Source organism: Stomoxys calcitrans, chromosome 3 (assembly GCF_963082655.1).
Source record: "Stomoxys calcitrans chromosome 3, idStoCalc2.1, whole genome shotgun sequence".
Lineage (NCBI taxonomy): Eukaryota > Metazoa > Arthropoda > Insecta > Diptera > Muscidae > Stomoxys > Stomoxys calcitrans.
The window spans coordinates 33,952,232-33,973,253 of record NC_081554.1 but is presented as its reverse complement, the minus strand read 5'-3'; the positions used below and the strand labels follow the sequence as shown (position 1 = coordinate 33,973,253).

Below are 21,022 nucleotides of genomic sequence, written 5' to 3'. Positions count from 1 at the left end.
CTTTGATGTGATCAAATGATCAAAAAAAAAGAAAACAAATGAAATGAAACAAAAAAAAAAAAAAAAATAAATAAATAAAAAATATAAATGTATAAAGAAACACTGCTGCCGGTATTCGAACTCACGCTCACCGGTTCGTAGGCTGTAACGCTTCCCCTAGGCTACCGCCTATGATGCGTCTCTGTTAGCTAAGTGATTATAACACATGATCACACTAAGCTTTGAATCATCAACAGCGGTCAATGTAAGTGAATCCAACTGTAACAGTGCTACAAGGAAGAAGAAGAAGAAAAACAGCATAGGCAAAGCTCCAAATATGTTCCAATAAGGGAACAACATGAGACAAGCAATCACAACAACAAAAATACTCTAGCATCCACATTGTATGTCAACTCGCGTTGGGGTTGGAAAAAAAACAGGAATGTCCATATCTATTATCAGGCGGGCCAATTCCAAGAAATATATTCATATTGGGTACATCGACATGCGCCACTACACACGCGGGTTAAGTTCTTGAACTGGTCAAATCGGACCATATTTGGATATAGCTGCTATATAGACCGATTTTCCGATAAAGTGTCTAATGCCAATAAAAACTTTATTTATCATCCGATTTTGCTGAAATTTTAAACAATGAGTAATTTCAGGCCCGACATCTGACCCAAATATGGTTCAGATCGAACTATATTTAAATATAGCTGCCATATAGACCGATCTGCCGATAAAGGGTCTGAAGGCCATAAAAGATTTATTTTTTAACCGATTTCGCTAAAATTTGAAACAGTGAGTAGTTTTAGGCGTCCCATTATAGGTCCCAAATACGGTTCAGATCGGACTAAATTTAGATATAGCTGTCATATAGACCGATCTGCCGACAAAGGGTCTGAAAACCATAAAAGCTTTATTTTTTAACCAATTTCGCTAAAATTTGAAACAGTGAGTAGTTTTAGGCGTCCCAATATAGGACTCAAATATGGTTCAGATCGGACTAAATTTAAATATAGCTGTCACATAGACCGATCTGCCGATAAAGAGTCTGAAAACCATAAAAGCTTTATTTATTGCCCAATTTCGCTGAAATTTGAAACAGTGAGTAGTTTCAGGCCTCTCAACTTCGAACCTAAATTTGGTTCAGATCGGACTAAATTTTGATATAGCTGTCATATAGACCGATCTGCCGATAAAGGGTCTGAAGACCATAAAAGCTTTATTTTTTAACCGATTTCGCTAAAATTTGAAACAGTGAGTAGTTTTAGGCCTACCAACATTTGAGCCAAGTATGGTTCAGATCGAACTATATTTAGATATAGCTGCCATATAGACCGATCTCCTGATAAAGGGTCTGAAGCCCATAAAAGCATTATTTGTTATCCAATTTCACTGAAATTTGAAACAGTGAGTTTTAGGTCTCTCGACATCCGCCCCAAATATGGTTTGGATCGGACTATATTTAGATATAGCTGGCATATAGACCGATATGCCGATACCACGGTAATACATAATCAGGGCCTGGTGACTTAAAGGAGTCGAAACTTCTTATCGCCCAAAGGATTTTCGGCTCAGACACATTTCCCTTATAACCTCTGACGAATGCATACCAATGATAACCTCTTCTGGCGCCACGTTGTCCGTTGGATAATTTCCCGGAAAATGTATATCAACATGTAGTTCTAGTTTTTCCTCACTAGACATTGTCCACACATTCTCTGACTTCTGAATATACCCCACCGTAATAGGTCTCGAGGACAGAATCCTCCTTGGCCTAGAGGCCTCAGATGTATCCTCCACGGAGCTACAAAATTGCACCAAGGATTTGTTCTGAGCCTTTCTCAGCTCGTTTTTATATTGGCTTTCGCCCTATTAAGAAGTTTTCTGCAGTCCTTACTTAGACCAACCAGCTATATTTATCGCCTGATTCTCATTTCTAGAACCTTGGCAAGCGTCTTAAAATTTGCACAATGTCATCGTCTAAAAATTTGCACAATGTCTATTCTATGGCTTCCATTATGTGTATGGAACTTGGTCGAAATCGGTTCAGATTTACATATAACTCCCATATATATTTGTACTAGCTGACCCGGGCCCGCTCCGCTGCGCCTTCTTTTATTTTATATGGAACAAAAGTTTCCTTGGAATATTTATTTTCGACAATTAAAGAGCTTTTAGTGAAATACCATGCTACGAATATAGTATATCGCTTGACTAATTGTTTAACAATATAAGTGCCTTTGTCCGAATCCCATATGATCTTTATTGGTATATGAATTTTAGGTGTACTCCATTCTAAAATATTTTATTTCAGCCCGCTACTCTCATGATATCTTATCTAGGGGTGTTTTCGGGGGTGAGGTGGTCCCCCAGGCACTTGGCCTTGAAAAAATATCAGCATCATGCTCTTCTTTCAAAAACCATTTATTTAAACCCCATATTGCCATTGGTTTAGGGAAGTTTACACGATGAGCCCTCCTCCAAACACATGGCCCAAAATAGGTTATCAAATTCGTTTTCTAATCTTGAATACCACATATTGGCATGGTCGAAAAATTGTTACCCTTTGGGGGGTGTTTCTGGGAAGGGGTGATGCCCTAAATTTGGATATCAAATTCATATTCTACTCCCAAATACCTTTATTTGAGCCCCATTTTGCCATGGTCACTAAAAAATTGCTGCTTGTGGGGTATTTTGGGAAATGGGTTGACCTCCACAAAATTGGTCCCGAAAGTGGGTATCAATTCTTGTTCTGCCTCCTCCTTTCATTTAAGCTCCACATTGACGTGGTCGGTAAATATGCCCGATTTAGGGGTGTTTTGGGGATTGGGGTGGTCCCCCAAACACTAAGCCCGGAAAATATATCAGCAACGTGCTCTATTCTCATATATCTATATATCATTTATTTGAACCCCATATTGCCATGAGCCTCAAAATTGGATATCAAATTCGTTTACAAATGTCATTTAAACTCCTTATTGCAAAAGTCAGCAAATATGTCCGGTTTGGGGTATTGGTCCTAAAAACTATAAATATTTAGTTCCGCTCTCTTTACGACCCAAATTGTCTTGGTGAGCAAATACGGCCCATTTGGGGGTTGTTATGGTGGTGACGTCCCCTAGACAGTTGGGCCCTAATGGTGATATCAGATACGTGGTCTTCTCCAAAATACCTTTAATTTGAGCCCCATATTTCCATAGTCGGCAAACATGACCGGCTTGGGGGGTGTTTTGGGGGATGGACGGCCACCCAGTGAGTTGGCCTTGAAAATATATATCGGATTCGTGTTCCACTCTAAAAAACCCTCTTATTTGAGCCTCATATTGCAAAAGTCAGCAAATACTTACTATTTGGATGGTGTTGTGGGGGTGGGGTGGCCCCATAGACACTTTTCCCATATATTGATATCAGATTCGTGCTTTACTCCCAAAGACCTTTCATTTGAGCCCCATATTGCTATGGTCGTAAATTTGTCTCCTTTGGGGGATGTTTTTGGTGAGAGGCGGCCCCCCAGAACTTGGTCCCATATTTGAATATCAGATTCGTATTCTACATTCAAATACCTTTTATTTAAGCCCCATATTCCCATGGTCATTAAATAAGTCCTGTTTGGGGGGTGTTTTGGGGAAGGGGTGGACCCCCAGAAAACGCAAATACCTTTCATGTGAGCCCCATATTGCTATAGTCGGTAAATATGTCCGATTTAAGGGTGTTTTGGGGGTTGGGGGTGGTCCCCCTAGCACTTGGTTCGACAATTGGGTATCAGATACGTTTTCTTATCCTAAATACCTTTCATTTGAGTCCCATATTGTCGTGATTGGTGTAAATATATGTTTGGTAGGTTTTAGGGTGGGGCGGCCCCCCTAGGTACCCCATCCGAAATTTGGATACCAAAATTTTATTGATTTTTATATATAAGATACGATTCAATTATATGTTCTTTTTTTACCGTTTCTTGTGGAATATATCACCAGGCACGTGTCTGTTGATATCTCTAATGAATTTTATTCAAATCGGTTCTGATTACGATATTAAAATTTTGCACGAATTTTCCCAAAACTTGGTAGCTTAGCCGGACTTACTTGTATCATACTCTTTTTTTATCAACCCATTCATAATACTTCTTAAGTGTACTCTATTTTAAAAATCACATGTGCTATAAAATTCACCACTAGCATGCTAAAGTTGTCAAATGTTTCTTTTGTTTAAATTTACTTTTCAGCGTGCAATTCTACAACCAAACGAAACTTTAACGGTCATTTGTTTTTGCATGACGCTCTTTTTGTCATTTGATTGCAATCGTGTAAAGTTTCTTTTCGGATTTTTTCTCTTTATTTGTTGTTACATTATTTACGCAAAAAAATGCATAAGAAAAACTTTTTTACTACAAATTTGCAAATGTCTTACATATGACGCTCTTTTGTTTAACTTATCGAATAGCAAATGTGTACCTGCATATGCTCTTAATGATGCACCATCTGTTAGAAATTTTCTTGTTAAAAATGTGGTTGTTGCCAATATTTTATAAACGAAGAAACCTTGTTTATTGAGTCTTATATGATTTCAGACAAGACAAGGAAAAACGGATGATTTTTTGTTGGACTGAACCGGAAACATACGAAGAAGAAACACAGCAAGAAGATGCTTGTATAGGCTGTTGTGTGTTATTTTGGACATTATATCTCTGGAATAATTCCGTACCTATTCCGTCCCGATCCCTTTCCATCCTATGTTTTTATAACCTACCCGCCGGACCGACCCGCTCCTCTGCACCTTCTTTAACTCTCTAATATCTTTTTATGGTGGGGACACTTCGCCCAGAATGTGGATATCGAATTCGTGCCATTGTAACCTATGACGCTGAACCCTTTCGAATCCTGGCGAGAACATCGGACAAAGCGGTGTTTATGCCCTCTTAATGTTGGCGACATTTGCGGGGTACAATGCCATGTATGGTCATTTCAACAATTTTCCCCAAAGAGGTGTCGCACTGCGGAATGCCGTTCGGACTTGGCTATAAAAAAAAGTCCCTTATCACTGAGTTAAACTTGAATCGGAAAGCACTCATTGATGTGTGAGAATTTGCCCCTTCTCGGTTACTGGTGGTAATGTTCTTCCTTAGGCTAATGTTATCATTAGGGGAGGGATGGCACCTCAGATATTTCGATTCAAATATTGATATCAAATTCATGCTGCACTTCCAAATCCCTTTAATTTGAGCCCCATATTGCCATGGCCGGTGAATATGAACCGTTTGGAGGGTATTTTGGGGCTGGGGCAGCCACCGGCACTTTGCACTGAAAATAGATATAAAATTCGTTTTTCTTCGCTGGCTACTTGGAACCAAATTTTAATACCATATTCGTTTTCTGGCCTCCAATGCCTTTCATTTGATACCCTTATTGTGCCCATCGGACCACTTTCGGATATGAGTGGCGTTTCTGGGGTAAAGGGGAGGGTCCGCCTCCTACCGATATCTAAAAATTATATAGCCTATGTTTCCTTCCAGACATACCCACATAATCTATGAAAATTTTAAGAAAATCGGTATCATATAGTCATAATGGGTCTAAAGGCGTTTTAGATCGGATTTTGTATGCCAGATTCGAAATCTACTCCCGAATACCTTTCATTTGAGCCCCATTTTAAAATGAACGTCCAGTATGTCTGTTTGGGGGAGTTTTGGGGTTGGGACGGCCCCATCGGGCCATCGATCGATCCACTTTTGTTTTTGGATTGTGTTTTTGGCATAAGGGGGAGGGTCCGTCCCCCTTCCGATACCGAAAAATTATATAGCCTATGTTTACTTCCAGACCAACCTACACAATATATTTTTTATTCAGAAACTACTATAGCTGAGAAGTATACATCCGAGCAAAAAGTGTGTTAACAAGTGGCTGGGGGATCTTTTTGTTGTACGGGGGTTTATCGGTCTTTAACATTTTTATACCCACCACCGAAGGTTGGGGGTATAAATTCATTTTGTTATTCCATTTGCAACACATCGAAATATCCATTTTCGGCCCTATTATGCATATATATTGTGTTGCCCAAAAAGTAATTGCGGATTTTTTAAAAGAAAGTAAATGTATTTTTAATAAAACTTAGAATGAACTTTAGTCAAATATATTTTTTTTACACTTTTTTTCTAAAACAGGCTAAAAGTAACAGCTGATAACTTACAGAAGAAAGATACAATTACAGAGTCACAAGCTGTGAAAAAATTTGTCAACGCCGACTATATGAAAAATCCGCAATTACTTTTTGGGCAACTATATATTCTTGATCATCGCAAAAATCTAAGACGATCTAGCCATGTCCGTTCGTCTGTCCGTCCGTCTGTCTGTTGAAATCACGCTACAGTCTTTAAAAATAAAGATATTGAGCTGAAGCTTTGCACAGGTTCTTTTTTTGTCCATAAGCAGGTTAAGTTCGAAGATGGGCTATATCAGACTATATCTTGATATAGCCCCCATAGCCACATAAAAGGCACATTCATTATCCGATTTTGCTGAAATTTAGGACAGTGAATTGTGTTAGGCCCTTCAACATCATTCTTCAATTTGGCCCAGATCAGTTCAGATTTGGATATAGCTGCCATATAGACCGATCCGCCGATTTAGGTTCTTAGGCCCACAAAATCCACATTTATTATCAGATTTTTCTGAAATTTGGGACAGTGAGTTGTATTAGGCCCTTCGACATCCTTCTTCAATATGGCCCAGATAGGTCCAGATTTGGATATAGCTGCCATAAAGACCGATCTCTCGATGTAAGGTCTCGGACCCATAAAAGACGCATTTATTGTCCGATGTCGCCGAAATTTGGGATAGTGAGTTGTGTTAGGTTCTTCTTGGCCCAGAACGGTCCAGATTTGAATATAGCTGCCATATGGACCGATCTCTCGATTTAAGGTTTTGGGGCCATAAAAGGCGCATTTATTGTCCGATGTCGCCAAAATTTGGGACAGTGAGTTGTATTAGGCTCTTCGACATTTTTCTGAAACTTGGCCTAAATCGGTCCATATTTGGATATAGCTGCCATATAGACCGATATATCGATTTAAAGTCTTGGCCCCATAAAAGGCGCATTTATCCGACATCCGCCCTCAAGAAGCTCAAGAAGTCAAAACCCAAGGCCGGTTTATATGGCAGCTATATCAAAACATGGACCGATTTCAACCATACTTACCACAGTTAATGGAAACCATAACAAAATACCTCATGCGAAATTTCATCCAAATCGGATAAGAATTGCACCCTGTAGTGGCTCAAAAAGTCAAGATCCAAGATCGATTTATATGGTAGCTATATCAAAACATGTACCTACACTAATAAGAAGCATTTGTGCAAAATTTCAAGCGGCTAGCTTTACTGGAGTACCAGGACTTAAGACACAATGATACGACCGAATAATTTCATTGACTTCAATACGCTCTCTAATATCATGTAGTGATGAAAGATGTACTGTTATTGTAGAAATCTGGAACTTATGTGAATTGCGTCCAGAGTGAATAGAATTGGATGGCTATATAAATAGGTGACCTGTGTCGTGTTATCCTTGGTTACAACTCATGAAAAAAAAGATGGAGACGGCAGCATCTGCCCGAACATATCATTTTTGATATGACATCTTGATGACAAGATATGACGAGATGCACAAATAGTATGGTGGTTGTACAAAAGAGACCACCTTTAATTGTTTCGCCATGATGCCATCTATAGTTTCAGTTACAGATGGAGGGAAGTGCGATTTTCTCGAAAAACGTGGCATGGGGCTGAAAGCCTTCGAAAGGTCAAGACCCACCAGCATTGTCCTATGGCACGTTTTGATCCAGTTTAAATTTCAAGCAGCCATGACATTCGTGCCATTTAAAATTCTCCAACAACTGGGCTCGGAATGAGTACTACTGACCTTCCCTCTATATTACTTATCGGGATGTTCATTCAATTGACTATTTAACAACCTGACACACCCTCGATCACACCCACCCATCTATCACTGCTGCATCGCAAAATGCCTGTGCTCGAGAGTGACGTAGTGCCTATATATCAATGCTTCAATTTCCACGTTAACCACCCTATCGATTTCTAGATTCAGTTATCCAACTCTACGGTTGGTAGTATTGCAACAACGATACGATATTGCTCGTTAGTAAGTTTTGCGATGATGTCAGAAAATCAGGCCTTCCTGAAATTATACGGTGAATGATGGGAAGGTTACAGTCTCTGTATTTCTCTATGTTGTTGTTGTTGTAGCCACATTTTCATGTGGAGGTGGCGATCCTCGTCAAGCTCTTTTAGCTGAGTTAGCTCGTTCCGGTCCAAAGGACCGATCGCCGCGGGAACAGGGTGGCCATTGGTTATTTAAAGGGGTCAATAACTCGCCTTATCATATCGAGCATCATAGGTACAAGAGCCGGGCTGTCCCGCCACCCACTGAGAATCTCCAGTGCGTTGTCTCAGGTCTGAAACTGCTTAGTTCAGCTGCAGCCCGTCTGCTCCCGCTGCATCATTAGTTTTTAGTCAGCATTTTTAAAAGCATTGCGGTATCAATGAGATTTTTGTAGTGTTTCAAAAAATAAATCGCGAAAAACTGTGAAAAAAAAAAACGAAAATAGTACCAGCCATATTACTAAAAGCTGTTTTCCGAACTCTGTCTTCTTCACAGCACAGCTGATTTATCGCAACCACAACAACATCATTCCAACGCCGTCAATTTACTACACTTCGCCTCGGTTCGGTTTGCTTGTTGCAACACGTGCAAGTTGAAACTGTTTTTTTTTTAATTGGTGAATTAAAAGTGAAATATTTACAAAAATAATGAAATTATATCCAGAATTAACTAATTCAAGACCTGAATTTCGGATTATTCCCGAAAAACTGAATGAGGTAAAGTGTGCTTCGGCAAAAATAGGTTCAATGTTTGTGTGTGATGCTTATGAACATTGTTATTGTTTTCTATTAGCATTTACATGCCTTGGGTGCTCCCCACTTGGATTCCTTTAATGAACTTCTTGAATATGGTCTCGCCAATATCTCAAAACGTATGACGCCCTGCAGTTTTATGACACCAGCTGGGGAGAAAATTGAGTTGTATATCCAAGATATACAAATATCCAAACCACAAGTACCTCTGTCTGTGATCGACGTAAAGGAACGTAAAATTTTTCCCACTGAAGCTAGGCAATTGCATCAATCGTATTGTGGAATGTGTGCCGTGAAAGTGGGATGGAATGTTGATGGTATGGAAAAGGCACCAATAAATGTAGAATTGGGCGAAATTCCCATTATGTTAAAATCGAATGCCTGCCATTTGGGCAACCTGAAACCTGAAGAAATGATCAAACGCGGCGAACATGACTCCGAGTGGGGCGGTATATTTGTTATCAAAGGAAATGAGAAGATCATACGCATGTTACTTATGAGCCGACGAAATTATCCCATTGCCATCAAAAGAAGTACGTGGAAAAATCGGGGTGCCAACTTTAGTGAACTGGGCATTATGATACGCTCTGTGCGTGACGACGAAACCTCATACAACAATGTTTTGCATTACCTGAATAATGGCACTTGCAAATTAATGTTTTCCAATTTGAAATTTATGGCCTATGTGCCAGTGTGTTTGATCATTAAATGTTTGGTTGACTATACAGATGAGGAGATCTATATGCGTTTGATACGGGGCTACGAACATGATCAATACTTTTTGAGTTGTGTGCAGCAAATGTTGCGCGATGTACATGCTGAAGGTTTACACACTTCGGGGCAATGCAAGGATTATTTGGGACAAATCTTTCGTTCACGATTTCCAGAACTACCAAGTTGGAAAACAAATGCAGAAGTTACGGAGTTTATAATGGATCAAAGGATACTCGTACATTTGGAAACATCGAAGGAAAAATTTGATTTGATTGTCTTTATGATTCAAAAGCTGTATCAATGTGTTCAAGGCGATGCAAAAATTGAGAATGTGGATTCAGTAATGATGCAGGAGGTATTAACATCAGGTGAGTTGGAAACCATTGGTCCACTTAAATTTTAAGATATTTCTGAGGGCTTTATAAATATTTAAATGAAAGAGTAGCTGTCAAGAAGCAATATGAGACACCACTGACCATGAATACAGTAACCGGTTGCCTTTGCTGATTTACATTCAAAATATTTTGTCAATTCTCTTGGGTTATCTAGACGCGCAAAATACGTCTTCTGACCATAGCTAGACGTATGGTCAGGTTGGAGAGCACGTAACTAGCAACCTTGGTTAATAGCCGCTTCACCCAACACGGGATAACTATGAGCACCACACAGGCTCCAACTTTGAGCTCCAATCTGTGTGGTGTTTTATCACGTTATCACGAGAAGCTTCGCTGAGAGCGTCCACAAATTTCGGATAGATGGAGCATTGCACGGAAAAGCGTTAACTGCAGACAATCAGTGGGCACGGGATAGCTGTGAGCACCACACAAGCTGTAAATTTGAGATCCGATCTGTGTGGTGTTCATTGCTGTCGCGAGAAGCTTAGCTGCGAGCTACCGGGCGCGTCCACAGGTTACGGATAGCGGAATGCTCCATATTGAGTGCCTGCGATGCTCGATATGACAAGGCGTGTTATTGGTGCCACAGGAAAATGTTATTACAACAACAACAATCAGTGGTATCGAGAGGAGAGTCTCAGTGAAAGGTCGAGCGGCGCCGGTTCATCTTTAAATATTGAGTGCCTATGATGCTCGATATAACCAGGCGAGTTATCGGTGCCTTTAAATAACCAATGACAATCGTGTTCCCGCGGCGTTCATCCCGTATCGTTCATCCTCGAACGATACGAGTTAAGTTTGCTACACCTTCGGGATCTCTATTAGGCAAAAGTTCTTCTGGTCTTCCCGGGTAGGTTTTAAAAAATTTTTTGATCGATTGGCTGCTGTCTTTTCTCGTACATAGACGGGGACTGTAGGAATACAGTATTATAATATTTTCGTGTCTTCGGTGCTCCGTAGGCCCATATATAAAATAAATTTCTTCGGTTCACCCTTTTACCAGGTTGAAGTTAAGGAAATTGTTACTTGCATTTTAAAACAAAACAAAAAAAATTAAAATATTAGTACGAACGTTGTTGTTGTTGTAGCAGTGTGTTTCATCTTTAACGAATTTATATGGCCTACAAGTTCTAGTGTTGATATAAAAAAATTAAATTTAAAAATTCTTAATAAAAATTTACACAACATTTTTTTTATCTTTTTAGGAAATCTCTACCAAAAATTCCTAGCTGATCGCATTGACCTATGGCTGCAATATGCCAAAAAGACATTGCTTAAAAAACTCAATACCCCAGATGCCTTGATAAGTTCGAATATATTATCAACGGTATTGCGTAGTTCCGGTGGTATAAGTCGTGCCATGGAATCTTTTTTGGCCACAGGTAATGCACCGTCCCGCAGTGGTCTAGGTCTTATGCAAAGTTCCGGCTTGGTTGTTATGGCTGAAAATATTAATCGAATGCGTTATATGTCACATTTTCGCGCTGTTCACAGAGGCTCCTTCTTTACCACAATGCGAACGACTGAGGCTCGTCAATTGCTGCCCGATGCTTGGGGATTTATATGTCCTGTGCACACACCTGATGGTACACCATGTGGTTTATTGAATCATTTGACGGTAACTTGCAGAATTTCCAAAATTCCTGACAAACAATTGGTAGAGGTGAGTCTTTCGACTTTGAGAAGATAACAGTTGCAAATTTTAATCCTCTGTATGTGTCATTTAAGAATATACCAAAAACTCTTGTGGACATGGGCATGATACCGGTTGACTCGGATTTCAAAGATCCCGACAGCAAACAGTTTGTTGTATTTTTGGAGGGCAAGCTTTTAGGTTTTATTCGCCAGGCGGATGCTAACAAAATTGTAGATAATTTAAGAATTTTAAAAATCAATGGCCAACTACCAGAAATGATGGAAATCGCTTATATACCCTATAAGAAAAAGGGTCAATTTCCTGGACTTTTTTTGTTTGTAGGACCAGCAAGGCTAATGCGTCCAGTTAGAAATTTGGCTTTAAATAAAATTGAGTTTATTGGCTCCTTGGAGCAGGTATACATGGAGATTGCCATAGATGCCAAAGAAGTATATCCCAACTTTACCACTCATATGGAATTGTCCAAAACCGATTTTCTAAGTAATTTGGCCAACTTAATTCCCATGCCTGATTACAATCAATCGCCGCGGTAAGATTTTTTAATGTAGATCCAACTTGTAAGAGATTTATAATTGTCAATCGCCTTCACAGTAATATGTACCAGTGTCAGATGGGTAAACAAACTATGGGCACACCCTGCTTAAATTGGTCAAAACAGGCCGCTAATAAGCTATACCGTTTACAAACGCCTGGGGCTCCCTTGTTTAGACCGGTTCATCATGACAATATACGCCTGGATGATTTCGCCATGGGCACCAATGCAGTGGTTGCTGTTATCTCCTATACAGGCTATGACATGGAAGATGCCATGATTATAAATAAATCTGCCCATGAACGTGGTTTTGCATATGGTTCCATATACAAATCAAAATTTCTGGAAATGCGAGGTACCAGCTATTTTGCTCGTAATCCCAATGTCCCCGAATTAAGCAAACTATTGGATAATGATGGCTTACCACATCCGGGTACGCAATTGTGTTATGGTAATCCATTTTATAGGTAAGCAACTGAAAAAAATTAAATGCCATCTTTAACCATGATTTATTTGATTTATTCCAGCTACTATGACACCGAAGAGTCCATATACAAAGTGGTAAAAGTAGATGAAAAGGAAGACTGCATTGTCGATAGTGTTCGCTATTGTGGCAATTTCAAGCCAAATGCTCCGCGTATGGTTTGTGTGACCTTACGAATTCCTCGTCCCCCCACAATTGGTGATAAGTTTGCCTCACGCGCTGGTCAAAAGGGTATTTGCTCACAAAAATATCCGGCCGAAGATTTGCCTTTCAGCGAAACTGGCCTTATTCCTGATATCGTATTCAATCCCCACGGTTTTCCCTCTCGCATGACAATTGCCATGATGATCGAAACAATGGCAGGTAAAAGTGGAGCCTTACATGGTTTGGTGCACGATGCCACACCATTTCGATTTTCGGAAAAACACACTGCCATAGATTACTTTGGCAAATTGCTAGAAGCTGGTGGCTACAATTACTATGGCACAGAGCGTTTGTATTCTGGGGTAGATGGTCGAGAAATGAAGGCTGACATCTTTTTCGGCATTGTCCACTATCAGCGTTTACGTCACATGGTCTTTGACAAATGGCAAGTACGTTCCACCGGCCCTGTGGATGCGATAACTCAACAACCCATCAAGGGTCGTAAACGTGGTGGTGGTGTGCGTTTTGGTGAAATGGAACGCGATGCTTTGATATCCCACGGTGCCGCATTTCTTTTGCAAGATCGTCTCTTTCACAATTCGGACAAAACTCATTCTTTGGTCTGCAATAAATGTGGCAGCATTTTGGCACCTCTGAAAAAAATAGTAAAACGTTCACAAAACACTGGCAAATTGCAATCAGTGCCGGACACTTGCCGTTTGTGTGGCGATGGTGCGGGCGTGGGTTATATTGAAATTCCATACTCATTCAAGTACTTGGTAACCGAACTGAGTTCGGTTAACATAAATGCCAGATTTAAATTGATGGAAATTTAAAAGTATGTAAGTAAATAATGTAACAAAAATGCTATATTTAAGGACAAATAATTAGCTTTATAAGCAATAAAATTAATAAAATCGACTTAGAAAATTTTTTTAATGTTCAGTTGAATGGTAATGATTTTTTTGGGGATATGTATCTGGGGGCTGCTGCACTTCTAAGACTTATTCCATTGACTTATATTCCATTAAAAAACTGGGGCAAACTTCTTACATGTCAATGAGTGCTGTCCGATTCAAGTTTAAGCTCAGTATAGAGTCCGAACTGCGTGCTAGGACACCTCTTTAGGGTGAAGTTTTAATATGGCGTCTATGCATGGTATAGTGCCTCACACATGTCGCTGTTAGCACTTGCAGCGTTTCCCCATTTGGGATAACATTTTAGCGAAAGTTTTTGAAGTCTTAATTATTTCCCTCGCCAATTCAGTGAATATGAAATCAGGGCATTGAATTTACAAATAAATAGGGAGGTCAACGAACTTCTACAGGGTCTGTGGGGGTGAGAAGGAATTGGAAACGTTTGAGCATCTGATATGCCAGTGCCCCGCGATGAAGGGGAGAAAGCGTAGAATTATGGGTGAACACCAGGGTATAATTTTGGATTCTGCAAGGATCTGGGGTGACCGATGGGGCGGCCCTCTAGTCGTGAAACTTCTTTCGGTCTCTATGCCGCACTTTTAATTTTTTTTTATTTTCTGGTGGCTTTTGCCTCTCTTCTCTCCTACATCATTTCTTTCTACGGCGAACACAATGGACTATAGGTCTCCAAGTGAAGCGGTTGACAACTTCGTGTCCTTTTACATAACCTAGCCTATTGATAGAGCACTTGAAGCAAGCAAAAGTCTGCGATCACTTTGTTTACTTCGAAAGTGCCGTTACTTTTTATGATGCTTGTTCTTATTTTTGATCAGTTTCAGTTCATTATCATAACAAGTGATAGTTACACGTGTTTTTTTTTTTAAATAATAAATTTGGAAACACGGAAACTAAAGGAAAGGAAATATGCATATCTGAAAGAAAAAATACTTATTAAATTGTGGAAAGAAGGACAAAGCTTTAGAAATATTGGTGGAACAGTTGGAAGAACGTATTCTTCTGTCCAGCGCGTAATTTATAGTTACAGAGAAACCGGCATTATAACTTCAAGCCTCGACCTGGGCGTCCAAAAAAATTATCCGTTAGAGAAGAGCGCAAAGCGATTAATATGGCAAGCAACAACCCTCGTATAACATCAACCAAAATTGTTGAAAATACAATATTAAAACAATGTTTAAAAAAGCATCTGTGCCGAAACTGCCAGAAAAATATTACATAGAGCTGGATTTCATGGAAGAGTTGCTCGAAGAAAGCCGTATATTTCAGTCATAAACAGACAAAAGCAGATTGCATTCACTAATACTTTCACCAATAAGCCTCCTGAATTCTGGAAACAAATTATTTTCTCCGACGAGAGCAAATTCTGTATTTTTGGCATTAAAGGTCGGCAAATAATATGGCGCAAGTACGGGACTGAGCTGGAAAAACAAAATTTAGTTGGAACGGTGAAGCACGGTGGTGGTGGAGTTATGGTGTGGCGGTGTATGGCTGCTAGTGGAGTGGGTCAATTAGAATTTATTGAGTCCAAAATGGATAAATGGGATTATCTCAATATTTTGAAAAAAAAAATTGAAAAAAAGTGCTGCTAAACTAGGGTTAGCAACGACAACAAGGTTCCAACAAGATAACGATCCAAAGCATACATCGGAGGTTGTTAGGCTTTGGCTTCTATATAACACTCCAAAGCAGCTTAAAACACCACCCCAATCACCAGATCTCAACCCAATTGAGCATCTTTGGGATCTATTGGAGAAAAAAAAATCGCCAGCACATTATAACCAGCAAGGAGATGTTACGAAGTGTCATGCAGGCAGAATGGGCGAAAATAACATCTGAGGAAACAGAGAAGTTGGTAAACTCCATGCCAAATAGACTAAGTGCAGTCTTAAAACAACGTGGCTATTCTTCCAAATATTAGGAATGTGTTAATATGTTTTTATTTTGTGTTTAAATAACTTTTGTTTATTTTACTGAACGCAGATGTTGTGGTGCTTATATTTAATTGTTGTCATATTTAAATCTGTCTAGAGTGAAAGTGCTTAACCAAACTCAGAATTTCGTTTTTGTTTTTTAATGTTAGGAATATGAAGAAAAAATATATGTAAAAGAGTTGATTTGATTTATAATTTTATTTTGTGTTCTTTAACCAATCATTAAAGTTTGTCAGGTGAACGCAGACTTTATGGGCTATGTGTATACAAAATCAGAGTTCACTAATCACTGATTTTGCCAGATAGTGCACTCAATATTTTGTCGTTGGGCAACTGCCATTACCTGAAAATGAATATATCTTTATACAAACTAAGCGAGAAAATACGCTTAATGGGTAAATAAAACACCCCTATTGTTTTACGCCGAAATACCTTCCGGGTAAAAGAACTAAAAGCCTAGCCGAAATATTGCCCTCATCAGCACCATGGCATGACTTTATGAGACTATATCAATGTATATTGCCTATTAGCAAAAATATAATAATATAAAATATAAATAAACAAAGTTTCAGCTCGATAGTTGCATATGTAAAAATTGTAGAGCGATTACAAACGACAGGCTTACGGACATGTCAAATCGTCTTTGATTTTTAAAACGATCAAGAGTATTTTTACCATAGGTATAGGGCCAATTTATTTATTTTTTAGCTGTTTACTAATTTAAGTGGTTTCCAGCGTCTTTTTGGTAACTGCCTTCATAAAACATCCGTAAGTCAATTTTCCCGTCGGTTGCCAGCAGGAGAGAGCGTATGTTTTTATACCCCCCACCATAGGATAGGGGTATACTAATCTAGTCATTCCGTTTGTAACACCTCGGAATATTTGTCTTAAACCTGTATACATATTCTTGATCGTCCCGACATTCTGAGTCGATCAAGCTATGTCCGCCCGTCTGTCGAAATCACGATAACAGTCGAATGCGTAGAGCTGAAATTTTGCACAGATACTTACTACTGATGTAGGTCGTTGGGAATTGCAAATAGACCGTATCGGTTCAGATTTAGATATAGCTCCTATATAAACCCGTCTGCCGAGTTGACTTCTTGAATCCGATTTGGCTGAAATTTTGCACGTAGTGTTCTGTTATGACTTCCAACAGCTGTGCCAAGCACGGCCCAAATCGCTACGTAATCTAATATAGCTGCCATATAAACCGATCTACCGATTTGACTTCTTGAGCCCTTACAAGCCGTATGACTTCCAACAACTATGCCAAGTACGGTCCAAATCGGTCTAAAACCTGATATAGCTCCTATGTATAAACCGATCTCCTGATTTGACTTCCTGGTTCCTTAGAAGCCGCAATTTTATCCGGTTTGGCTGAAATTGTGCATGCGGTGTTCTGTTACGACTTTCAACGACTGTGTCCAGTACGGCCCAAATCAGTCTATAACCTGATACAGCTCCCCTATAAACCGGTCTCTCGATTATCCTTGTTCGGTTCGAAGAAGCTTTAATTTTTTCAGGTTTAAGAAAAGTTTGGTATGTAGAATAAAATTATGACCTTTACCTTAATTTACTTTGTATACATTTTTAGCAGAATCCATGGTGGTGGGTTCCCAAGATTCGGACCGACCGAACTTAGCACTCTTTTACTCGCTGTTAGTTCCAAATTTCTGCAAACTGCTGCTTTTTTCTAGCAGCAGTTTGAATCCTCGAAATAATTTCTAGTTCGAGTGCACCATCTGTTAACGAGTTTTGGATGTGTGTGTGTATTTTAGTTAAGAACCATTAAACACACAAACAACGAAAAAGGCTCGAACTAGTTACGTACACAAAATCAGAGTTGCGCTAATCACTGATTTTGACAGATAAAGCACCAAATATTTTGTTGTTGGGCAACTGTCACTACCTGTAAATAATATATCTTGGTGTATACCCAGTGTCTCTGTAGATTGGTTTTGAAAATTAACTTTGTGCCACTCCTCTTTAAGTATGTATGGGAGGGCCAAGCAGCCAATAATCTACCTGAAACAGCTCGTTAATCATTCGGTTTGGAAACTTTATAAATAAAATAGAAAAGCCCATTGTTGTATATCTTGTTTTTATTTTATTTATGTTTTTAAATTATATTCATAGTATATGACACTAATTGTGTTTGTTTGCTTTCATCTGTTTATATGTATTTATGTAATTTATATATAATTATATTCTTTGTTTTTTCTTTCTTCATTTAATGTTTTCCTTTAAAACGATAACAAATTTTATTAAAGACAGATTTAGGATGTGATCATCAATTACACAAAAGAAAAAAAAAAGAAGCACAAAATAATTTAAACAAATCGATTGATTTAGGTATGGTAATTTAGTTTTTTTTTTTTGTTTTATTTAGTAGTTTTTACTATTCAATGTATGTGGTTGCAAAAAAGCATGGACATTTTTATGTCTTGTATTTAGTTTCGTTTTTTTTTTTTTTGCCTTTGTATATAATATCTTTTATACAAAAATTATTGATACTTGTAAAAAAAGCAGAGAATAAAAAACCTAATGGAACGTAATAAAAAAATAACTGAAAATGTTTGGAAAAACAAAAAAAAAAGTTTATAAAAAAAGAAACCTAATATAAAACATTGGAGGGGTTAAAGTTACAAAAAGACCTTCTATATATATGATTACATATTCTCCATATTTTGAATTTTTTTGTGATTGTTTTTCATTTTAATTTTTTTTTTTTTTAAATACAATAATACACTTTTTTATTTTTTATGGTATTTTGTGTTTTGTTTCTTTTTTCTTTGTTTTTTGCTTTGCCTCTTTAATGTCTATGTAACAAATAAAAGGGGGGAATATTTATAATATCTTCATTTTTGTTCAACAAATGGGAATTTTTCATTACACTTTTCTTCTTTCGAATGTTTTTTTATTAGTTCTTGCAACAAATTTGTTGTAAAATTATTATTTGTCTAATGAGATTTTTTTGTTTCTATATACTTCTTTTGTTTTGAAAATTTTTAGTGTTAGTTTTCTTGTTGTTTTTTTCTTTTTGGAAAATATTTTTTTTTTTAAATAACATAAATAATTTTTATCATGTAAATAACGTTAATATTAAACAATTTTTTTATACCATATTTTTGGAGTTTCTTCCAAATATAATTTTTCACAATTTATTTTCAGCATTTTATACTTTTTTCTATATAAATATATATATATGTATGTTTGTATGGGGGTAACATACCTGCTCAAAATTATAGATACAAAAACATTAACAAGATGAGAAATTAATTTGATTGAATGGAAACAAACATTGGGCAAACGATCCAATAGCTCTTTGAATATTTTTACAACAACAGCAAGGTATTGACATATTTGCCAAATAAATTAGGGAAAAAATGAATTTGAAAACTACATAACTGCATACAAAAATACTACAGATAAGCCCATGAATGATATAGAATTGAGTAATAACAATATATAAGAAGGGCTCCAATCAAGATGACCATGTGAGCTTTTGGGGTATACTCTAAGTATCTAAAATTCAGCCTATGAAAAATTTGCTGGAGTTATGGAGTAGGTAATGTGCCATCGTTAAGACATATTTAACGATGGCGGACATAAACATGTTTACAGTCAGCCAGGTTGCCATTAACTCTCCGGAGAACGTCTAAGATGGCAACAATACAAAATATACTTTTTGTGAGTAACAAGTAAAATTTGTTGCCTTGGAATTCTCTGTAACAATTGAGGTTTCCATAATTGTGCACTCAGCTCAACTTATACAAGAGCGTGCTAAGTTCGGCCGAGCCGAATCTTATATACCCTCCACCATGGATCGCATTTGTCGAGTTCTATGCGTACTATCTCTTTTTAGACAAACAAAGAACAACCAATGTCGTTCGACGTAGAATATCAAACAATTAATAGAAATAACTAAAATTTTCTTGGAAATGTTTTTTTGACAAAAGTTTTTCTCGTTCTTTTTTATTCTAATAACACTACAATAATATTTTTCAAAACATTTACGATAATTTAAAGCAATACATAATTTTCGGGTGTATGTGTTTCTGATTATGTCTTATATTTTATTTGTGTCTGTAAAACAAATATATTTTCTAATTTTTTCCAAACATTCACTAATTAATTGGGAATTTAAAAAATCTCCTTCAAAATTAGGACACAAGTTTATGCTAAAATTGTGTTAGTATTTCTTTGAATAGTGTGACAAATCTAATAATAATTTTATTTCACAACGAATGGATTTCTTTAAAAGATTTTTAAAATTTCAAAATAATAAAGATTTAAAATTATTTTTTGGTACCTAGTATTTTGAGCCGGAATGTACATCATTTCATTTTATTTCTCCTTATCATCTTTGCTAGAACAATTATTTAACTATATTTTATTCTCAACATAAATACTTTTTTAATGGCTAAAACATTTTGAAATGTCCAATTCATTTGCAGTGAATTCAATCTTGTCAAGCTTTATAAGTTTTTCGGGATTTTCCCTTTGTTTTTCAACTAACGATTATTTTGAACATAAAGAGTTAAATGGTTTTTGTAATTGAAGGGAAGCAAACAATTTAAGGAAAATAAAAATATTTGATTTTTTATTAAACTCATCTAAAGCTCAAATAATTCTTTAAAATATACTTTGAGATCTTAAACAAATCAAAAAAGAATATGTTGGGTTTGTTTTTCTGTCTCTTCTCTCTTCCACTTTCTTCTCACACATATTAACTGTTATTACTTTCAAGTGAGAGGCTATTGTGAATATGTTGGGTTTGTTTTTGTGTCTTTCTCTACTTTCCTCTCACACACATTAACTATTATTGCTCTCAAGTGAGAGGCTATTGTAAATTACACGTCATCAATTTTTATTGAAGTTATTGTGACTTTGTTTGAGAGATGGCTTACCCATCGTCATCGTTGGGCAGAAGTTTATACATCTGTTGGCACACTCACAAATATTATTTTAAACAAAAAAGTTATAGAGTTTTAAAGAACTCTATAACTTTTGCCTTGTTCTAAGGCAACCAAAGCAGATCTATCAGGTGGCCCCATCTGAGGATTGCTAACAGAAACCTCTTTCTTTTGGATACGATCCCTCCTCTCCTGTTGAAATGGTTAAATAAAAATTTGAATGAAAAGATAATTAGCGCAGCACTAGCAGAGGGCTTAAGGAACGCCACAAGGGAGACCCCGGCACGGGATAGCTGAGAGTGCCACACAGGCTGGAACATTGAGGTCCAATCTGTATGGTGTTCATTGCTGCAGTCGCGGACAATCAGTGGTATCGAATATAGAGTCTCAGTGAGA

At 37.6% G+C, this 21,022-nt stretch overlaps 1 protein-coding gene across 1 annotated transcript; it reads left to right on the top strand.

Annotated features, from left to right (window-relative positions):
* The first annotated feature begins 8,725 nt into the window (after positions 1 to 8,725).
* Positions 8,726 to 13,774, top strand: LOC106092588 (DNA-directed RNA polymerase I subunit RPA2). Its single transcript, XM_013259474.2, has 6 exons — positions 8,726 to 8,879; positions 8,956 to 9,997; positions 11,230 to 11,687; positions 11,753 to 12,210; positions 12,273 to 12,680; positions 12,741 to 13,774. The coding sequence occupies exons 1-6, from the start codon at positions 8,811 to 8,813 to the stop codon at positions 13,675 to 13,677; spliced, it is 3,372 nt and encodes a 1,123-aa protein (XP_013114928.2). The 5' UTR covers positions 8,726 to 8,810; the 3' UTR covers positions 13,678 to 13,774.
* The last annotated feature ends 7,248 nt before the right edge of the window (positions 13,775 to 21,022 follow it).

Excerpts from the sequence above, each read along its gene's own strand:
- LOC106092588 (XM_013259474.2), top strand. The coding sequence starts at position 8,811 with ATGAAATTATATCCAGAATTAACTAATTCAAGACCTGAATTTCGGATT. Across the intron at positions 9,998-11,229 it reads GCAGGAGGTATTAACATCAG|GAAATCTCTACCAAAAATTC; the intron begins GTGAGTTGGAAA and ends TTATCTTTTTAG. Across the intron at positions 11,688-11,752 it reads CTGACAAACAATTGGTAGAG|AATATACCAAAAACTCTTGT; the intron begins GTGAGTCTTTCG and ends GTGTCATTTAAG.